The sequence below is a fragment of the Nesoenas mayeri genome (assembly GCF_963082525.1).
Source record: "Nesoenas mayeri genome assembly, chromosome: 8".
NCBI lineage: Eukaryota > Metazoa > Chordata > Aves > Columbiformes > Columbidae > Nesoenas > Nesoenas mayeri.
In genome coordinates, this window is record NC_137554.1 from 35,830,334 (window position 1) to 35,852,561 (window position 22,228).

Sequence of the window (22,228 nt, forward strand, 5' to 3'; positions counted from 1 at the left end):
AAAACAAAATAGCAGGTCTGTCTTAAAACCTATGACCATGCAAGGAAAGCATTAAAGGTTTCAGAAAGTCTCACTCTTTCTGACTTAAGAAGAATCTCCATGAAGATTGTTATTTCAAATCCAAACACGGAGTCCTCAATGAGAGGAAAATGTATATGCATATGTGTAAAATAAAGCACTCCACAACTCTGGCATTACTAAAAATCTCTTTAGAAGGAGAAAAGGTTTCAAATGACTAACTGCTTGACAGGAGACAGTCAGCCCTGCAGAATAATCGCTATGTTCACTTCACGCTCAGGTACCAACTGCTGACAGATTACAGTCAAACTACAACCTTGCTATCTGCATTTTCAACTAATTTGCTTACAGCTGGGAAAATTACTTTGTTCTCCTGAAAACTCGAGAGAAATTGAATGCTAAACTTAACAGTTACTCAAACAATAACCAAAAGGATTGAATTTTGCAGAAACATTTACACCACTTTCAGAAATTTTTAACCTTTTCATAGCTTCTTGTATATATGTATTTTCTGATTAACATTTAAATAGGTTAGGTATTCAGGAACAGGGACAAAACAGTTGACATCAGACAAAGTCTTATCTAAACTTCATGCTTCTGATATTTCAGATTTACTGAGTGCAATAGCCAGTTCCAAGTCTTCTTGCTCTTGCTGTTTCAGTCTTGCCAATCGTTCTTTCTCTTCTCTCTCACTTTCCCTCTTAGCCCATTCAATCATGTCTTCCTCAGTAGAATACTGCATTTTTAAAAGACAAAATAAACCAGATCAACAATACAATGATCACTAATACTGTCCAAGTCCTTGGTTGAAGGGACAATTACAGTTTTTCAAAATACTGTTTCTTTCTAGTCTTCAAATATTACTTTTTAATTTCACTACACTATTAAGCCTAAAGCTTAACTATTAAGGACTGCATTGAAGCCACGCAATTGATGTATTTTTATGAAATATGCCATGTTTCAAAATTCAGTATTAAGTTTTAAAAAAGCTACTGAGTAGAAAGTGCTATAATTTAAATTCAAACTATTCTGGATAAAAACCAGTCTATGTAAGAAAAATATTGAATAAATCAGGAGAACACTTTGCAAAACACACTGCGCCCACACCGTGGGACATCCTGATTCACCACGCTTTCAGTAGGGATGATTTTTCCAGGTGGCAATGACTGCAAAAATTAGCTGTAGAATGACTCTGTTTAATTGTGCACATGAAAAGTGCTTCTGCTAAGAAGCAGCAAAATAATAAGGTGACTGTACAGTCAGAAGCCTCGTGGTAAAACAGAGAAAGGTCAGGGTGATACAAGAGGGGAAAAAAAAGAACACTATGTACATCCATGTGAACAGAACGTGAATGAGACTTCTGTGGCACAATGATTACAAATCAGAGACAGGTAAGTGTATTATCTTAAATAAAATAAAAAAGGTTACGCTAAAGTTTGTTTCTAGTCGGCATGCACAAGAGGCAAGAGGCAGGTGAAGCCCGTGTCTTCATCCCTGTCCCAGTGTTAAGTCTGAAAGGGTTATCATTATATACTCTGGCTAGTTTATGCGTTGAGCTGCTTCTTTGGGAAATAAATACAGAAAAGCTTGAGTTTCTCTATAGTTCACTTAGTATTTTCAGTAATTGCAGCTGGATTACTTTTTCCTTCATAAAGATAATTAATATTTTTGCTTTCTCCTCCGCATTTCACATTTTGTCCTTCAAACTGGCTTCTCAGTCCCTCGAACTGCTAACAGTGATCAATAACAGCATTTGAGAAATCATCATGCTACGAGACATCAGCCAGCGCAAGTCAATTCTGAGAGCCCGTCAATCCTCGGTTCACTTCAATCCAGCACATAGTTTATTAGGCCCGAAAGTGAAAAGCACTACAATCGAGATACTGTAAATGCAAATTGCATTTAACAGGTATCAAGCTTGAAAGTGAGACAATGTCTTTCAAAACTCCTATTTGCAAGAGCTCAAGAGAAAAATAAATAAATAAATAAATATATAGGCATGCACAAACCTTTAGATTTGCTTCTACTGCTTGGACACCACGACTTCTATGGAATGGATTCTGGTTATAAAGAGACACTTACTACCTTTTACTTATTTTGTACATACATCTGGAATTTACTAGCCATTCAAAACTCATCGCATTATATTTCATCAGCACACACTGTTATAAGGCTGCTTATCAGTATTTCAGTACATTGACCAAACAGTTCAGTGACAGCTAAATTAAAATCACACCTTCTGTTTTATTTTTAATTGGATAGTTAACAGTGTGCTTGTTATAGATGTATAATTTAAATCTGCTGCACAATCTTATAAAATGGATAGTTCCTAGAACACAGATATTTTTTCTAAAAGGTAGGAGGCTTCCATGAAAAAACCCATGAAAACAACACAATTTAAACATTAACTACAACATTTTGCAGCATTTTGTTTTAGGACAGCCTCAGCTGTAAACAAAATGTAAGTACTGTTTTAACTAGAAACGAGATCCCTTTTGTAAATGGGATACTTCCTACTATTTTAAATTACACTGAAGTCTTCAGCGTGAACAATTCAGAGCTGTCATTACACTGAAACAAATGTTTAAAGTGTTTACTCACAGTACTGAAGTTTGCAAAATTGTTGGGGTCAGTCTCTTTACTGACGCTGGTGGGGGCAAAGGGATCAGAGAACAGGTCTGCTGCTCGTTCTTTGGGAGCGTCCGGGGCGGAGAAAGGCTGAAATGGGTCTCTCGGTTTAAAGGAATCTGAAGAGTCCATCTGATTGGTAGGTCTCTTCCCTTAGATTAAAATGAATTTAAAATAAATTTAAGATAGCAAGTAATAACATGCCAGAAATAGTAAAAAACAAAAACACAACCCCAAGCCCCCCTAAATTCAAAAGCTACTCAGAATGCAACCTCTTCTAGTAACTTAGTGGACCTGCAGATACTTCAGAGGAAGGGTTGCCAACTAAAACGAAAAACCAAACCAAAACGGTACGGTCCACGGTGTCTGAAAGGGTAATCAGGTAAAAAAGAACAGTGTATGTTAATGACTCAAGAACACCATTATGTACTAACCAACTATTTTGGGAAGACAATTTCTAATAGCCTTGAGCCCCTCTTCTGTCGACAGTCTCTTTGATTCTACTTATCAACTGTCCATGATCATTCCAGCCAGGCTCTTTTATTATTTGTTTGGATCAAGTTAACACAGTTTCATTCAGAAACCAGAAACATACTTGTAAATCTTCAAAACACCATGTCCCCTCACTATCCTAACACGTGGCACTTCTGTAGTTTTTAAACTAACAGAATGAAGGAGTATGGTAACAAGCAATCACAGGCTTAACTATTTTGTTAACCCTTGCTTAAGTAGCTGCAGATAACACAGAATCAGGCACAAGCCCCCACTTACTTTGTTCTTTTTTCAGCTTAACCCCAGTCAGCTTTCAACACCTTTGAAGACATGAACCCAAATACTTCCAAGAGCAGTTGAGCTGAATTTCATCCCATCATTCTCTCTGTATTTTACTGCTTACAGAAAAGGTTTCATTGCAGTTTCTTGAATTCAACTAGCTGGTTCTGCAAGCGGTTCCACACTTAAAATGGCCATATTTTAAAACTTGGTTCTGTTGCTTTTTTAAACTGCAGAATCAAACTAAAGTGCTTATTGTTTTGCATATCACTGCTGCAAGTTAGTCTAAACATTCTTTCATAGACAAAAGAGATTCTAATTGGGCAGTGATTTAGAGAATGTAAGATTTGGGCACTTGGCAGATAACCCTGGTGTGGTGGCTTTCACCCGCTGGTGATCAGTTACTGACAAACAACGCGCATCTTTTTCTTGAATAATGCGGGAGAAGCAGCTTCAAGTGACAGCTAAGGAATTTTATTTCTATGTGGGATGGATTAGTAAGTGTAAGAATATGAAGTCTACAACTTCTAAATCTGCCCCAAAAAATCATGAAGTGAGGGTGTTTAAACTATCTAGAAAGGCAATAATTTTAGAGGGATGCGAACAGCTCCACACACTTCCCAGTAGCGCAATTAATTAAGAGAAAGATTTTGGGGCATTTCTTTGAAAAAACATTCCCTTGTTTTGAATCAGACCAAGAGAGTAATTAAAAACAAATACACTTAAGTATCTCCATTTTATATCACAGAATCAACTGGGTTGGAAAAGCCCTCAGAGCTCATCCAGTCCAACCCTTGGTCCAACTCCAGTCCGTTTACTAGATCATGGCACTAAGTGCCATGTCCAATCTCAGTTTACAAACCTCCAGGGCCGGTGGGTCCAGCACCTCCCTGGGCAGCCATTCCAATGCCTGACCACTCTCTGCACAGAATTGCTTTCTCATCTCCAGCCTCAATTTCCCCTGGCAGAGTTGCAGCCCATGGCCCCTTGTCCTATTGCTGATGCCTGGGAGAAGAGACCAATCCCCACCTGGCTAGAACTGCCCTTCAGGTAGTTCTAGAGAGTGCTGAGCTCAGCTCTGAGCCTCCTCTTCTCCAGACTGAACAAGCCCAGCTCCCTCAGCCTCTCCCCATAGGGCTTGTGTTCAAGTCCCTTCCCCAGTCTTGTTGCTCTTCTCTGGACCCTCCAGCACTTCAATCTCTTTCCTGACCTGAGGGTTCCAGAACTGAACACAACACTCCAGGTGTGGCCTCCCCAGTGCAGAGCACAGGGGAAAGGTCACTGCCCTTGTCCTGCTGACCACGCTGGTTTGGATACAGGACAGGACACCATTGGCCTTCTTGGCCACCTGGGCACACTGGTGGCTCATGTTGGGCTTCCTGTCCATTAGTCCCCCGGGTCCCTTTCTGCCTGGCTGCTCTCCAGCCACTCTGTGCCCAGCCTGGAGCGCTGCAGGGGGTTGTTGTGGCCAAAGTGCAGGACCCGGCACTTGGCCTTGTTGAACTTCATCCCATTGGAATCGGCCCATTTTTCCAGTCTCCCCAGATCCCTCTGCAGAGCCCTCCTGCCTTCCAGCAGGTCCACACTCCCTCCCAACTCGGTGTCATCGGCAAATGATGGTCTCAATCCCCTAATCTAAATCATCAATAAAGATGTTAAACAGGACTGGACCCAACACTGACCCCTGGGGACACCACCAGTGACCGGCCGCCAGCTGGATGCGGCCCCATTCACCAGCACCCTCTGGGCCCGGCCCTCCAGCCAGTTCTTCACCCAGCAGAGTGCGCCTGTCCAAGCCACGGGCTCCCAGCTTTTGCAGGAGTATATTATGGGAGACAGTGTCAAAGGCTTTGCTGAAGTCCAGATAGACCACATCCACGGCTTTCCCCTCATCCACCAGGTGGGTCATCTGATCATCAAAGGAGATCAGGTTGGCCAGACAGGACCTGCCCCTCCTAAGCCCATGCTGGCTGGGGCTGGTCCCTTGTCCATCCTGAAGGTGCTGTGTGATTCCATTCAGGATGATCTGCTCCACAACCCTGCCAGGCACCGAGGTCAGGCTGACAGGCCTGGAGCTGCCAGGGTCAGCTTTGCAGCCCTTTTTGTGGACTGGGGTAACATTGGCCAATTTCCAATCGTATGGCACCTCCCAGTGAGCCAGGACTGTTGGAAGATGATGGAGAGCGGCTTGGCGAGCTCTTCTGCCAGCTCCCTCATCACCCCAGGATGGATCCCGGCTGGTCCCATAGACTTGCAAGGATCCAGGTGGCTCAGTAAATCACCAGCTATTTCCTCCTGGAATACAAGGGGGCTATTTGGCTTCCTATCTCTGTCAGCCACCTCCAGAGGCCAGCTGTCCTGAGGGCCACCTGTCTCACTGGTAAAAACTGAGGCAAAGTAGGTATTAAGTATCTCAGCTTTCTCCTCATCTTTGTTAACTATATTTCCCTCAAAGTCCAACAGAGAATGGAGGTTTTCCTCGCCTCTCCTTTTGTTATTAACGTATTTAAAGAAGGACCTTTTATTATCCCTAACAGAATTGGCCAAATTAACTTCAAATGGCACTTTTGTTTCCCTGATTTTTTTTCTGCATGATCTAGCCATTTTCATAAATTCTTCAGAAACAGCCAGCCCTTTTTTCCGCAGTCAGTAAACTCTCTCTTTATTTCTGATTTCCTTCGAATCTCCCTGTTTAGTCGAGCCGCTGTCCCCCCCGCCGGCAGCCTTTCGGCGCACTGGTACAGCCTGGTCCTGTGCTCTCAAACCTCCTGCCTGAAGCGTGTCCGACCCTCCTGGGCCCCTTGTTTTTAAGCACTGTTCCCCAGGGAATGCTCTGAACTAGGCTTCTGAACAGGCAAACATCTGCCCTCTGGAAGCCCAGTGCAGAGGTTTTATTAAAGGCTCTCCTTGCATCTCTGAGTATTGAAAATTCTATTATTTCATATTTCCATTAGGAAAATTAATTATTTGGAATGGTTATCAAGGTAACCACAGAATCATTTTGAACATGTGCAAATGAAAACAGGCCACTTTTTTCTGGTCATCCATCGATAAGGATGCTGCTGTTCCGCTCTGAAAGCGCATCTGTTCACCACAGCATAGCCACTCCTACACAATGGGTTCATAAATCCTTTTTGTGTTTTAAGTAAGGACCAGGGTAAGAAGAAATGCTATGAAATATTCAAATTACCATCACTTGTCAACTGTTTTAATGTTATTTAAAATGAAACTGACTACTTGCAAGGCATGAACATGAACCAGATCTCACACCAACATCAGAAATTAAACACCTCAGTTTAAACTCTACTATTAATACTCCCACATATACTGTGTTTCACTTCTTCTGAGGAAAAAGATGAATACACGTTTAAGTTTCATGCTACAGTTTTCCAAAACATTCATCCATATAGGATAATAGTAAAAAGATGCAGTAGTTTTTAAAGCAAATGAAACTAAGCACAGAAACTTAAAAAGGAATACTAGCAATGTATTTTCCAATCTATGCAAAAAAACAAATTGAGAGTGAGGAGCCTGCTGTAACATGGGCTTGTTGCAACCACACGAAGGTGTCGTTGTCTTTGATGACCACGGCCTTTTCCGGAAAGCAGGGTGGTTTGTGTCAGAGCAGACCAGAGGACTCAGCTCTCACCGAACACAAAACAGCCCAGCAAACTCAGGTTTTCTGACTACGACATTGGCCAGGCTCACTGACACAGACCGCTGGGAAGACGTTCATCTGAAAGCCTGAGGCAGTCATTTAACCCTATTTAATTCATTTTGCATTAAAACTAAAGGGTTTGCAATGAATAGAACACAATTCATGCATAATTTAATGCAAGATTCACAATGTGTCACATTAGTAACCATTTCATTTGCAGCCAAGCTACGTTCTTGCAGGTACTTGTAATAACTCTGGTTTTGCTTGTTTTCTAAATCCTTTCTTTCTTCAAGGACAAAAAAAAAAACCAAAACAACAACAAACCCAAACCAGCCTATGATCCCAAACACGACGAAAAATTCAACTGAGGAAACCGCCCCAGATGAGGAACAGACTTATTTCACATCTTGCTCATTCATTCTAAATTCAGACACTTGACCACCCCCTCATAATTACCGACCTACTGCCAATATCAAAGCAACTAATTGTCAACAACATCTCAGTGTCCACTCTTACCAGGGGGTGGTGGGCAGGGCCTTGTGGGTGTTCCTGTTTTCGGGGGCAATGCAGGAGGAACATCCTCATTTTTAGCTGGTGGTTCCTCAAATAAGTTTTTAGTTATGATCACGCTGTTGGCAGAACCCGATGTGGAAGAGCTAAAGGGATCCTCGTTGCTGGCCTTCAACAAAGAAAACAGCAACATACACATTTTCAGTGCAATTCTAGTATGCTTCCCCTTCTCATCACGCAATATTTATTTAGAACTAAAAGGCTGGACTAATGCAAAAAGCAAACACTTTTGTTTGCTTTTAACATCATCCACATACTTCAGGAGATTGGAAATAAAGAAAAATCAGGAATGGTTACTGTGCACAGCAATAGAAAGGTCAGTGCAGTTAAACACGCAAAAGTAATACAGCTCCCGTTAAACTCATTTTCTTCCCTTAAGTAATTATAATATCACTTCAAATATAGAGAAAATAATTATAAAGCCACAAAGATTGCATTGCATTCTTTCCAGTGGAACTGCAGGACAATGCACTATAAAGACCTTTTTCCAAGGAAGTCGGCCCCTATACATTTTTAGTAGTGGCAAAAAAGTAACAGAGAGTAACCTACGTCTTGGTACCACAGAGTTTCATGTATTTTCTGTGAACAGCAGTAGCTTCACATACCTTTGACAGCGTGCTGAAGTCAAAGCCGCCTCCGAAGGATTCATTTCCAAACACAGAGGCAAAGGGGTCGGTAGCTAAATACACAGAAATCAAGTCAACAGAATGAAATTAAAAGTTAAATATTTTAGAGGCTGACAAAAACCCTACAACAAGAAAGCAACAGTTACATATTTTGCAGCATAGACTAATTCAAGTGAAATATTTTATGAAGTGGGAACTTTTAAGTTACTAATTAAAAATAATTCTCCTGAACAGGGAGTAATTCAAAAGAAGTACCGAGATTCCACTGAAAGTATCAAATAACCATACTACTGGATGTTTTGCTGAGATACATGTATGTATACACACAGAGGTATTTTTTTGTGTGCATACAACCATATACATACAGAGACTATATATATATAAAAATATATTTAAAAAAAAATATATTTTATATATATATATAAAAACATGAACAAGAACAAACTTCTGACCGTAGGATCATTTGTGAAATAAATTATCTAAACCTCATATACTCTCAATCTGCTCCAACAGTACCTTTGCATTCTTATGTGCCTCAAAATATGTAAAACGTGCTATTCTACTGTAGAATTGGCTTTACCAATACTCGCTTCTGCATCTCCAGAAAACAGCATTTTGTTCCCTACAATTTACCTGAACAGGTTTACAACATGAAATCACACACAGATTAATGTTTTGGATTATCATTGTCAGTGCAACTTGGGAAAATAGCAGATTAGAGTCTTCTCCAAAACATCTTTATCTCTCAGATGAGAGAGGATCGTAGCGAAACAGAAGGGACAAACTTTAACAGTAAAAATTATTGATGAAGTAGTTGTTCTATGCCACATCTATCTTGTATGTTACTTAGAAAGTAACATGAAATCTTTTAAAACAATCCAAATGGGTAGCAGCACAACCATTCAAAGAGTCCAACACTTAGATCAGGATATTTCACCAGTGTTTGGTAAGGCAGAGGAACATTTTAGCAGTATCAGTGTTCAGTGATACGCACTGCAGATATGAGACAGTTTTACTTTATAAAAATAACCCCCTGCAAACTTGCACCTTATGTCATACTTTACGTGAAAATCCAGGAAATGTAGGAAATCCCTAAAATGCTCCATTGCAAATTCAGTTAAAAGACTAGAAACAAAAATGAGCAAAACAAAATAAAAATAAACCCCAGGAAGTCTGACATGTATAATCTGCTTTTACCTGGATCATTTGATGTAGTAACAGTTGTTCCACCAGGAGCAAAAGGGTCATTCTTCTTTGATATCTCTGTCTAAAATTAAAAAATGTCTTTGGAGGGAAATTTGTTTTTCAGCTTAAAATATTCCTATTTCTAAGAATACAATCACTATCTTAACTTAGAAGTTTTAAGATAAAGTATTATGGAAGTAGCTTTTACCAGTATCAGTAAACAAGACTGCCAACAGAAACTCCTCCTCAAAACAGCAATTAATGCTTTCAAAGGAAAAAAAGATACAATATGTGCGTATACTTCTACCCATTTTACACACACACACAAAACTGGAAGTGAAGAATGAACAGAAGCAGAACTGAGAAGGAAAGGAGATGGCAAAAGGATAAGAGACAAACTTATGACATGAAGAATTTCAGCTTCTTAGATTGTTTATCTATCAGCCCTGAATACCATCTCATGTTCATCAAGTTCCATCCTACACCAGAGAAGGTTTCATGCCCAATTCTACCTTATGACAGGCTCAAGACTAATCCATAACTGCTTAGTTGTAATGTGAATAGCTGAAAGATATACCCAAGTATACCTGAAAGGGGTACGTTCAGTAAGAAACTCCACATTATGAGAGGGCTTCAGTGACTCTTATTAAAAAAAAAAGACAAAAAATTCCACCGACAAACCAAAACCAAAACAAACCAACAAATAAACAAAACCACAGAAAACCCAACAGAACCCAAGCAACATACACCTATACAACAATTTGTCTTTTCAGAGGGGAAACCCCATACCACATCAGATTTCAGATAAGATATGTAACATACTTATTGATCCTATAAGCTTTGGAGGCAAAAGTCAAATGTCTCAACATAACTTGGCAAGATCAATCTCAGGTTTCCTTCAATGTTTAGTAAGTTCTGCCAGCTACCAATAGAGTTTAGTTCTTTATTCTCAAATGTGGTTACAATAAAGCAATAAAGCTCCACGCTGAAACATTTAAAAAATGTTTTTATTTTTGCTTTTTTGTTTCATCTGTAACTACGTCTAGAAAATAGGACACGAAAGACAAGACAAAGCCATGGGGTAAGAGGTAACCTTTTACCTATATGATTTCTGAATATCAGCTTTTTAAGGTGTGTCCCAATGTACAAAAAAAGGTTATTTTGTCCAACTCATCTACAGAAGGAATTAAAAGAAATGCTACCAAACTTACTGTGATATTATTGCTGTTGTCTGCAGTGCTAAACGGATCAGTGCCAGCAGTCACAAAAGGATCACTGGAGGACTGTTTGAAAAAACAGTCAGCTGCAAAAGGATCTGAGCCTTTGAAGGGGTCACCACCAAAGGGATCTGAAAGGTAAACATCTCATTAACATTTCTGCCACCTTGACTAAGCTTGATATTTAAAACCTAAACATTATATTGCTTTTTTCATACTGCAAGACGGTGACGCACTTAAGACCAAGGATCTCTGAAGTATGAAATTAATCTCTAAATAATTTGTATTCTGTGATTCAAAACATTAGACAAGCCAACACTTTCTGCACATCATTAAAACTCTGGATGCTGCCAGTGGTTCAGTTCCAGAATCACCTGAGCATAGAGATTCTTCAACCAAGCCCCCTAAAAATGAAGCATTTTACAAAAACTTGTGTTTCTCAGAACTCTCCTACCCTCCTCTCCCTCACGCCCCAAACAAAATGGATGTTCTTTTATTTGGCACATGGTGCACAATGTTATTTTGCTAGAGCCTTCCTACCAGCCATTTTGCTGCCTCATCACCAGTAACTCTGTTCAGGACCAAGAAGAGAACGCAATGATGTTGCCTATACAGCCTGTCCACCTGGAGAGACTTCCCACCTCTTCAATATTTCATTCTAAAGAAAGCTGGTAAGTTAAGAGCCTTTAAAGGAGTACGGTCCTACCTGTTTCCATACAAGAAAGGCAGCGAGAGTTTTGGCCTCCTGTTCACCACTTTCACACACTCAAATCCCAACTGAAGGTACTTCTAACAGCGAGAGAACATCACTGGCAATGGGCTTCTCTGAAGAGCTTTAACACAAGCAGCCAGCTGCTACTGCTGTATGTTTATCTATCCTACGGTGACTTTTGGGACATCTCCATCTTTTTTGTGCCGAATGTGGTGACACTTTCTTTCCCCCACATACTCTTTGAGCAGGAATCATTTAGAAAAACAAACACATTAGAACCTACAAAGTTACTTACCAATTTTCCCAAAAGGGTCATCTTTGAAGGGATCACCTGTTTTGTTTTAGAAAAGGAAAAAGTAACTTATCATGCAGCATGTCTTCCAGTGGAAGCCTTTTGGATATGAACTCATTTCTAGAGCTAGAATTTAAACAACTCTCCCTCAGAGGAACAGTTTCACTATTTTCAGTGGAACTACAAGAACTAGCATTAGACAAAGCAAATATCATTAAGTAATTCCTTACCACCATGAAACACACACAAAAGCAGCCATCTCCAAGATATATTTCTGTTGGCTACTGTCAGTAAACACCCACATTATGCAGTATTCACCAGCACTGTAATCCAGACAAACCACTGAAAGTTTAGTCCCAGTTTTGATTAATTCTGACAAGTGCTGTGGATGGTAGCACCTAAGTGCTCATTGCTGTACTGAAGAGATGGTGCTATTTGTATCACTTCTACTCCCTCATCTACCTCTAAGAGACATCGATGTATTTTCTCTTAGCTGTAGGTTTCTACCCCGGAACATCACTGAGCACACAAAGCCCGTAAGATTGGTGACTAACAGATGCAGCTTTCTCCTCTGGAAGAAAGGCCGTGCCAAGTGCTGTGAGCAGGACCACTTCACTGTCAGCAAAAAAATCAAACAATATCTACACAAAAACATTCAAGCTGTTTTAAAGTAGTTTGATTTATCCATTAGAAGTATTAAATATGCACTGACATTATTTCAGAAGCCAAGTGATCTGAAACAAATTTAGCTTATTTTCCCTCTGAAGTGATAAGAGCTAAATTGATCAGATCATGCTGATTCTGAAAGCATGTAAAATCATATTAAAGTGGCTGAAAACATCTGCTTCAGCAGTTAATCCAAATTAACTCCCCTTCTCCAAGTGGCTCCACATAGACAGATCACTTCTTCCAACATAAAAGGAAAAAATAAAAATCAGAGCAGCAGCATTCGTAAGTGGCAAGTTCTGAAAATAAAGCACAGCACTTCCGCAAGACAAACAGATGGTGCAGTCCCACATTACCTTTCTCCGAGTGCCAAACTCACCATAAGTAGGCCACAGCCATTCACTCGCAACCACCCACGCCCTCCCCACCCCACAGCTCACTGAACCCCCGGCTGATCTGTTTGTGGATCGGGGCTGCAAATTAAACGAGCGACGGCACATGTTATCGCACGTATGCCCACCCCTTTGAGAGGAAAAGGCAACCTCCAGGGAGCGGGGCAGAAAGAAGGGGGAAAAAAAAGAAAATATTCTAAAAATTCAATTTTCACAGGTAATTAGAAAGTCCAGATGAAGGAAGGACAAACAACCTGAACTCTCCTTTCCATAATTTCTATTTTTGTAATGCTATTGGCTCCACACTCCTGTCACCCAAACACCTCCACATTTCTTCTACAAAGAGCAGTTCCAAGGTGACGATTAGTCTGAGCTGTGTTCATACAAGACCTGTTTCTGCAAATGTGCACCTAGAAAGGTTCACTTACTGTCAACAAAAGGGTCAGACTGGAAGAACTCTAAGCTGGTTTCAGAAACTAGATCAGGCAATGGATGAGATTCAGCATCAAATGGATCTTCCTGGGCAATGAAATAGAAGGAGAGAAAGGAATTAAATTTATAAGATGTGCAGGATGAAAAACACATCGTCTCGTGTTACCATTTAGTGGTTTGTTAAGGCTAAAAAAAGGGACAGCTAGAATTCTACAAAATTCATCAACAGAGTTGCAAAGTATTTCTCAACAACCACCTGCCTGCTACATGAGATGAAACGTTTTCATAACATCACACTCTAAATAAAAATAAATGACAATTTTATTTTTCTGTTGTTCTGTGACCATCATGCAAGTGACGTGATACAAGCCTGAAACAGTTTTTTTACTTCTTCTTCCTCCAAATCTGAAGAAACTCACTTTTTTGGGAGCAGTTGCAGCTGGGGTCTCCTTCTCTTCCTCCACAACAGGGGCTGTTGTTTCAGGACTATTCCTCACCTGTAGAGGGATAAAAGCAATTCACCGCAACGAAGTAAACAGCAGACTACTCGATACAGAATCACAGAATACACACCATTTTAAGTATTAAATAGCTAAAAACATACTAAAGGACACTTCAAGAGGTTCTTTCTTACTATAGAACACAACAAAATGTTCCATAAATCTTGTGAAAGTTTAAAAAAGAAAATCAATCAAGAATCTACTGGGACACACGGAGGCACATTTAAAGCAAGACAGCTTTAGATTTTCTGTACTATTCCTTATTCCATGGAGACAGCTGCTTTCCTTTAATGTTAATTCTACTATTCGAGTTATGGTATTTTGCTTGGAAACAAACACAGAAATTTTTTTTATTGACACTTTCTAGGCAAGCTAAAATTGCATCCTTTTCTGCTTATCAACTTTCAGATTGCTGAAACATAGTCCCTCAGAATAACACCCTGAAATGTCACTTGTGCCAGTGTTTAAAAATATCATCAATCTTGATACATTCTTAACTTGTTCCAGCTTCACAGCTGCATTGCATCACGATCAAACAGGCAAAACACTACTCACTGGAGACACACTGGTTGTTTGTTCATCTTCTGCTATACTTTCCCTTTCAGCATTCTCATTAAGGTTCGCAGTTTCACTGCTGCTGTTGCTAAGACTAGAATGATCCGCAGTTCCATTAACAAGTGTATTATGTGGCTCAGAGTGCCAACTAGATTGGTTGTTTTCCAACTCTTTGAGCTCAAGAAGCTTTGTCTGCACCTGTAAACACATAAATGTATACATATCAGGATGGCAGCACACAGAAGCCATCCTCTCTTGACTATGAGATGGAAGTTATGTATCTGAAATTCTTATTTCCAAAAACAAATATTATAAAAACCATGTTCTTTCAATTGAAGGATGAAATTTGAGAGATGAACACAAACCCGATTTAGAAGAGATATAATGTGGCTGAAGGACAGATCTGAGAACCTTCTCCAGCAGAGGAAGCGGACTGCACCACTGCCAACAACAAGACTTCTTGCTTTGTTCCTACTCTAACTCATAAGAAGAATTTCAGGTTTTTTTGTTTGTTTGGGACAGTGTTTGGTTTTGTTTGAGCTTTTGTGTGTTTTTTTTTTTAAATTATGTATTTGCAATTGCCTTAAACTCTAAATTAAAAAGGCTGCTTTATCAGAATTCTCATCTTCCAAGAAGAAAAATCACAAGTTCATTATCTCCTCCCACACGACCTTTGAAGTCCACAAAATCCACAGTACGTCTTCCTAAGTGGACGTTACATACACATGTTATTATTTCAGCAATATGCCTAATGCAGTGCCTCCCAGCAAACTTTACAACCAACTTGTCGGTTACGAAGGGATTCTTGGATTGGGCGGATTATGCAGAAGGATGAACACAGTTCAGATGTTTAGGTGTCAAGATCCCACTGACTTCTGACAGATATTTCCAATACTGTAAATACCTTTTCAGACCTTAAAGAAATACCATAGCTTTATATTAGTAAAAAACACCTAATGGAGTTTTCCTTGCCTTGGTATGTGTCACAAGTCCAGTGGCAGCAAAGGCAACACCAGGAGTCTTTCAAATACACTGACCTCAGACCAACCTATGGTTCATTATTTGTGAGCCAAGAGCAATAAAACCAAAAGTACTGACAAAAACTATCAAAACCCCAATGTCTGCAGTACAGTCAGGCATAACCCCTTCCATTATCAACCTCAAATCTGTTCATTGCAGGGACCTGTTGCTAGTATATTAAAATAGCACAACCTGCTCTCTACCTGCGATGGAACAATGGAAAAATCCATGTGTTTACTTCTCAGTTTCTAAACCTCCAAGTCAAGTTTAATAATATCTATTAATATGTTATAAGGCTCTTCAACAGAAGAAAGTGTTCTTGCACGAACACTAGCAATGGAAGTCTTGAGGAAAAAACAATTGTTAACAAGTTACAGACTTGAGCTGTATGAAATGACCAGGCCAAAAGTCAGCCGTTCCTAGGGTTCAGAGGCCAAAAGTCAGCCGTTCCTAGGGTTCAAAGGCCAAAAGTCAGCCGTTCCTAGGGTTCAAAGGCCAAAAGTCAGCCGTTCCTAGGGTTCAGAGGCCAAAAGTCAGCCGTTCCTAGGGTTCAAAGGCCAAAAGTCAGCCGTTCCTAGGGTTCAAAGGCCAAAAGTCAGCCGTTCCTAGGGTTCAGAGGCCAAAAGTCAGCCGTTCCTAGGGTTCAGAGGCAACAGGAAGGTTTTTCACTTTGTGTTTAACTTGGCAATGATGTGACTGGCCAATACATTAGAGAGCTGGCAAGTCAAAGGAGGATAACGATGAGGAAAGGGTGTGCAAGCTAACGCATCACTGAAGTAATAACAAATCACTGATTACAGACAGGAGCTAAAAGTTTCCTTTAACATAACGGCAGACACTTCGAAGCACAGTTCTGTGCTTCAAAACCAGCACAACCATCTCTGCACGTCTCAGTATCTTGTCTCAATCCAATTTGCTCTTACATTCACCTTACTTTCCCCCTTCAACACTGCACTAAGCAAATGTTATTAGTAATTTTCTACTGACATCACATCAATTAAAGAATAGTGAAAGCACACCCCAGGCCATGGCTGAGGAAGAAAGCTGAAGTGACTCCTGAACACAGAGAATCTGAACAAGCATTACAAATTTTTCATTCATTACATTGAGACAAATTATTTATGAAGTATAACAAGTTAATCCTTTTTTATTAAAAAAAACTTGGAGAAAAATCATGAAGTATCTTGAGTGACCTGAGTCAGCCTCCAATAATCCTAACCATGACTAGCACAGAACACGTGTGAGCAACTACAGACATGAGCAAACAGCAAAGAAAAAGGAAAACAATGCCTTCCCCTTAAGAAAAAACACACTAAAGGTTGTCAGCTACATTGCTTTTTGTCTTTCACACTGCCTTACTGAATTGATTTCCTGCTGTGAATCCTGCAGATGTTGCTGAAGAGGCCCCAGCTGTGCTCTCCCAGACTCTATGCAATGCTCCAGCTCGGCCGTTTCTTGCTGCAGGCGACTCAGCTCCTCCTGAGCTTTGGTCAGTTCGTCTTCATACGCTGAAATCTTTGATTCCTGGCTTGTTATTTCAGCCTTCAGCACGGCAATCTAAAGCATGGACAAGTATTTCAAAGCCATATTAAAAAAAATCCCCACCTCCAAAACCACCCAAATACTATTCTTTATGACCAGAAAAAGTAAACACCTCATAGCTATTGCAGGGATGATAGATCACATCTGAATGAAAGGCTAACTCCCTATTGGTCTCAATAAGATCACAGTATTCTAGCTGTTTTCCTGACCAACACAGATATTTCCAATACTGTAAATACCTTTTCAGACCTTAAAGAAATACCATAGCTTTATATTAGTAAAAAGCTATCTAACCATAAGACGATTTTTTTAACCACTAAGAAATCAGTCCCAGTAATTAGTGCTTCTAATTACACTTATATTGTATTATAAATTTGCATTATTTGTTTGCACGTAAGCTTGTGTGCAAGTATAGCTCGGTAAATTTGTTGACACATCGATCCTAAATTAGGAGGACACTGAGGTGACGTATTTCCTGTTCTCTGTTGGCGTCAAAATCTCGACACTGAGGCTGTTTCTCCATTAAAGGTTTTTTCTGCTGCCCCAACATCTGGAACGCCGCATGGCTGAGTTCAAGATGAGGCCTTTGCTCTTGCAGGGGCCATCACCAGAGACCTTACCAGACGGGCCTCCTCTGCACACTTGTGCCTGATGTCATTCAGCTGCTCTTCCAACTTGGCCTTCTGCTCGTTGAGGTCGTGAAGGATTTCCTGTGCTTCCTGCTTCTGGGCTTGCAGCTTCTGCAGGTTATTGCTCTCCCGTTTTACTTCATCTTGTAGATCCTGTAATGGAACAGATCAGCTTTGCATTGATCCCTCTCTCCTCCTAACCACTGAACTCCACAGCATAAACTGCAGTGTTAACTCGGATTTCAAAGTATCAACAAATTCTTTCAAATGCTTGCAATTATTACATGTCAGACAAGCAAGCGTTCTCAAACTCTAATTGTAAGGCATATAAATAATCCGGTTATTTGCTTTAATCTCTCTGAAATACTGAAGATGATGCAGAGATTAACTCTCTTACTCAGAGAAGTGAGGGTTTCGTTTTGAATTCAGAAGGGGTCTTTAATCAGGCTGCTACGTGGTCTCTCTCCTGTGTCTCAGCAGTATGCTTTACTGAGTTCCTTAACAGAAACTCTTTGTTCTGCCGCTTCCCCCTTCGAAAATGCATGTCCAAAAAGAGGAACTTGTTTTATTCAACACGGTAAATGACCAAGCCAGTGCATTATTAACTCCAGTGCTCTCCTTTCTAGAACCGCCCCGCCTCTAATTTTTCAAAAATCAGCCAAAAACTTATTTTCCACGTACCAGTACTGGTAAGAAACGCACATTCCTTACATAACAATACGGCATCTTTTAATTTATGGAGCAGCAGTAAGTATGCATCTTGTGTTCCAAGTACATCAAGTAGCATCATATAATAATCAGTTCATTTCTGAGCAACAGGAATGGTTATACTTCAACAAACCACAGAGATAACATTGAACAAAATGTCAAGAAAAGAATTCAGGAAGAAGAAAGAATCATCAAAGTCAAGAGGAAGATACAATACAAGGAGATCAAAAGGATTAATACAAAAGGAAAAGTATTAGATGAAAAGAGAAGACTGCAGCCTCTGACAAAATATGGTAATTGTAGGAGGAATCACGAAAAACAACAACAAAAAAAAAAGAGAGAGAGAAAAATGAAGGAATTTCTGATTAGATCATACAATTGTGTGCTGCTCTAGCTCAAGATCCTGTTGTCTTTTTTTTAGTGGTGTTTTGCCTGGGATTTTTTGGGTGAGAGCGCTAGTTTATCCACGTGTGTTAACACCTCCAGATAATCAAGACAAAAAGCCAGGCAGAACTAGGAAGGCATATGGTGCAGCAGTCAGATGCTCTGCAAATAGGTAACCCTAACAAAACTGGGACACTGCCTCAAGAAACATCATAGGATTCGTTTATGGGAAAACAAAAAATAAAAAAAGAGTAAACCAAACAAAACACACAAAATCCGCCACCCAAAACCCCCCAAATCAAACGTGAAGTTCAGTAAAGGGTATATGACTGATGTACAGCAGTCAGACCAGGTGAATGACTGATTATTTCTAGTTTACGAAAGACAAACCAGGACACACACACACAGCTTTTACAGCAGGCTGGGACAACTGGGAGACTCTTGACCCATTCATTTTTGACATTGCTTTGGAAAGCAAGCACCAGCTGACACTCGAACGACGAGGGAAAACGCAACCGTTTAAAGAGATTTCAGTCTCCTTTCTCTGAAAAGAAGCAAGAATTCACATGCACACAAGCTAAGTATAGACCACCCCCCGCCCTGCTTCTGTTCCTTGAATCCCAATGTCGGTGCTGGGCACATTGGTAGAGAAGCACTGAAGAGACCTGACTGAGCCCGATGGCTCCCAGGAGAGAGAAGAGGGAAAAAATCACGACCAAAACACAAATGTGCTCACATAACTATTCCAAAATTAGAGGCCAGAGTAGACACGATGCACAGAACTGGGGGTAATACTTAAAGATACATCCTCATGAAGTAAACGAAGCTTCAATCAAGCTTTGATTTCTCAGCAGAGAAGCAGTATCTTAATGTTCAAGCGCTGCATGAGATTCTATATAAAAGACCATTAACATATTTGAGGTCGTGCAAACTAGTGTTTTTATGGTAATACTAATCTTTGCATTAGATTTGCAATCATTATAACCCTCCATGCTGATGTAGTGTAGGGCAAGGCAAGTCTAGAGATCTGTATTTCCACAGACAGTCTGTGGATTTAATAGCTTGCCAGCCTGTACTTCTCAAAATGATTGAAGTGCTAAGGACCAGTAAACCTGAAAGAGCACAGAAAAGTTCGACTTCACTGACTTTCTAATGGCTTTGGTGGATGGCCACAAAGAAAGAATAAGGACAAACCAATGCTGAGTGGGATACTCAGAGTATAAATCCATCATTCTCTCCCTCCTCCCATACAAATCAGTTCAATCCATCACAGATCATGGCTGTATTTTAGATTAGTATTTGTGTCCATGGAAATAATTCTGGTATCAGAAATCCAGGAGCGTGATGCCACGAAACCAGCTGGATCCAAGGTGGCAGATTAGAACTCACTGGTGGTTTTGTGCACCACCTTTGGAAATGTCACCTTTAGAATAAAACCAGAAGAAAAAAGCATGACGTAAAGATATTCTTAGCCTGTCACCACTGGTCTCTGAAGTTCTAGACAGTTTCCTGAAACATGCAGGTCCTCCAACATTCAGGTGCAAGCAAGGGATCAAGGATGAGGGGCCAACAGCTGAAATGCTGCAGCCATGTCCCCTTTGATCCTGATGGTTTCTCATTTTTCAGACGAGCTAGTGACAGACTGTTCCTTTTGCGCAGACTGACAGTGCCCTATAACCTTATATTTAACAACGGACAAATATCTTGTGTGATCACTAAGAGGTTAAAGGCCTGAGACAATAGCTTCCAACATTACTGCTCTAGATACAGTGACTTAATTGTCCTGTGTTGCTGCTGACTATCAAACACTAAACACATCCCGATGATGCTAACAGTGTAACATTAAAGGTAAGGTTTTTATTTAGCTTTATATACCTTTTGTGTAAAGGCACCAGAGAACTGAACCTTCACATGAACACACACCGATTCCAGAACACGCTAACAGAACCCGCGATACCTCTAAGAATCGTTAACGGTGTGAAAAGGTGATCTGCAGAGCGGGGAGGGGAAGGACCGAACCAAGACACGGGCAACTTCCGCCTGCATTCCTGCAGCTGCTGTCGTGACTAACAGGCCAGCATCTGATTATCTTCTGAAAGGTCAGACTATTAATTAGCACCAAGCTCTGAGGATATTGAAACAGCCAAGCACAAAATTCACAACGGTTGTACCACATTGGCTCTTTTTCTGCCCAACACAAAGTAAAATGCAGAAACCCTGCATTATTCGCTCTTAATCAAATAAATACTATTTAAAGCAAAGATTCCTAAAATAACTGTAGAAATAAATGTAAGCGATCAGATATGATACTGAAGATTATTTCTTCTTAAGCCAGTAACTCCAGTTGCTTTTGCAGCTTAAAATTTAATTGAAATATTGCTTTGCAGCATTTAATTCAGAGCTTGGCCTGACTACGAGCACCCTAAACACTAACGCTGAAGGTATAATTCTTAATCCCCATAAAACACTTGTACATATTGAATCTTCTGATACTCTGGATATTCAGTGTCATGCTTTTAAATAAAAATCAAAATCAAACATTATTTTTAAAGTTCACTTATGCAGGCAAAATAAACTTGAAGCAACATTCATCTCAAACTGGTCATTGCTGTGACGCTTAAGCAGCAGCCCATATAAAAGCCCTCTTAATTCAGACACTTCAGTTTATTAATTTGCAGTGCTACAGTGCCTTCTTTAGTTTTAACTACACATTAGATAGCCTTGCTAAAAAAAAAGGAAAAGAATTCTCTTATAATATTTTTAAATTTCTCCATGTCCTAGGAGCTTGCACATTTATAAAAACCGACACACCTACACCAACCCACATTCCTATAGAAAATACACTTCAAAGTACACTGATCTTCTTAGCCGCCCATTTTTTTCTTTTCACTAAATAAGTGACATGATCTAAAAACTCAGTAATCCCACTGCCATTAAAGCACCATACGGTGCAATATCAGGTGTCTGAACAATAATTGTGTGTCTCATTTACCTGGACCTCACTTGTCCTCTGCTTGATGGTATCTTCTTTCTCCTTCAGGTCTTGCTCTACATTATTCTTTTCCCTAGAAGACCAGCAAACAATGCAAGAATACTTCAGAACATCAGCTACAGCAGGTACAGTTATCCAGCCCCCTAAGCCTGTATCTCTCTTTAAATACATGGTGAAACATTAAACACAAAAGATGTAAGGGATTTCTGCTTTCCAAATTATTTACGAGACAGAAGCTCGCATAAGCGTTCTGCATAAAAAGACCCTGTCTTTCCACCCAACTGCACTTCAGTGATAGGAATGGCTCAAAAATGGAAGGGGGCGGGAGGGAGAAATCAATGAAATCCTGTCTCCAGTGATCTCACTGTTGCTATGGAGCACTTGTCTAATGAAAACTGCTGGGAAAAGTGGGAGGGATTGCATCAGATTCCATCTATTAACCCCTGCAAACACAGCAATTCCTAAGTGAACAGCAGCTAGAAAACTTCAGCAGGCCAACCCGGCTGATCAATGAATTTTGCCTATCAGATTTCAGATCTGTGTTGGTGAGCTCAGTCGGACACAGTTCAGTTTCTGGAATCGCCATCTGCCTGAAGACTCCATACGCAGCTATTTGCTGTGTCATATCAACTCTGTCTCTACAGACGTTCGTTCAAGTTTAAAAGCAACTACTGATGACAGGGGAATTATCATCAATAAATTCTTGGCTGTCAGACGTAACAATAGCTTTA

The 22,228-nt window shown here is 40.2% G+C and overlaps 1 protein-coding gene across 2 annotated transcripts in view; it reads right to left on the reverse strand.

Annotated features, from left to right (window-relative positions):
• Positions 1-503: 503 nt before the first annotated feature.
• EPS15 (epidermal growth factor receptor pathway substrate 15) overlaps positions 504-22,228 on the reverse strand; it is a gene marked incomplete at its 5' end in the record, with an annotated part of 50,945 nt that continues 29,220 nt past the window's right edge. For both annotated transcript variants that reach the window (XM_080348661.1, XM_080348660.1), the window contains 13 exons: positions 504-754; positions 2,620-2,798; positions 7,592-7,754; positions 8,251-8,324; positions 9,469-9,538; positions 10,668-10,804; positions 11,681-11,716; positions 13,164-13,254; positions 13,587-13,664; positions 14,223-14,420; positions 16,602-16,799; positions 17,405-17,566; positions 21,498-21,570. In XM_080348661.1, coding sequence (XP_080204787.1) covers positions 608-754; positions 2,620-2,798; positions 7,592-7,754; positions 8,251-8,324; positions 9,469-9,538; positions 10,668-10,804; positions 11,681-11,716; positions 13,164-13,254; positions 13,587-13,664; positions 14,223-14,420; positions 16,602-16,799; positions 17,405-17,566; positions 21,498-21,570 — 1,606 coding nt within the window. In that variant the 3' untranslated portion in view covers positions 504-607. The remainder of the gene's footprint in view (positions 755-2,619; positions 2,799-7,591; positions 7,755-8,250; positions 8,325-9,468; positions 9,539-10,667; positions 10,805-11,680; positions 11,717-13,163; positions 13,255-13,586; positions 13,665-14,222; positions 14,421-16,601; positions 16,800-17,404; positions 17,567-21,497; positions 21,571-22,228) is intronic.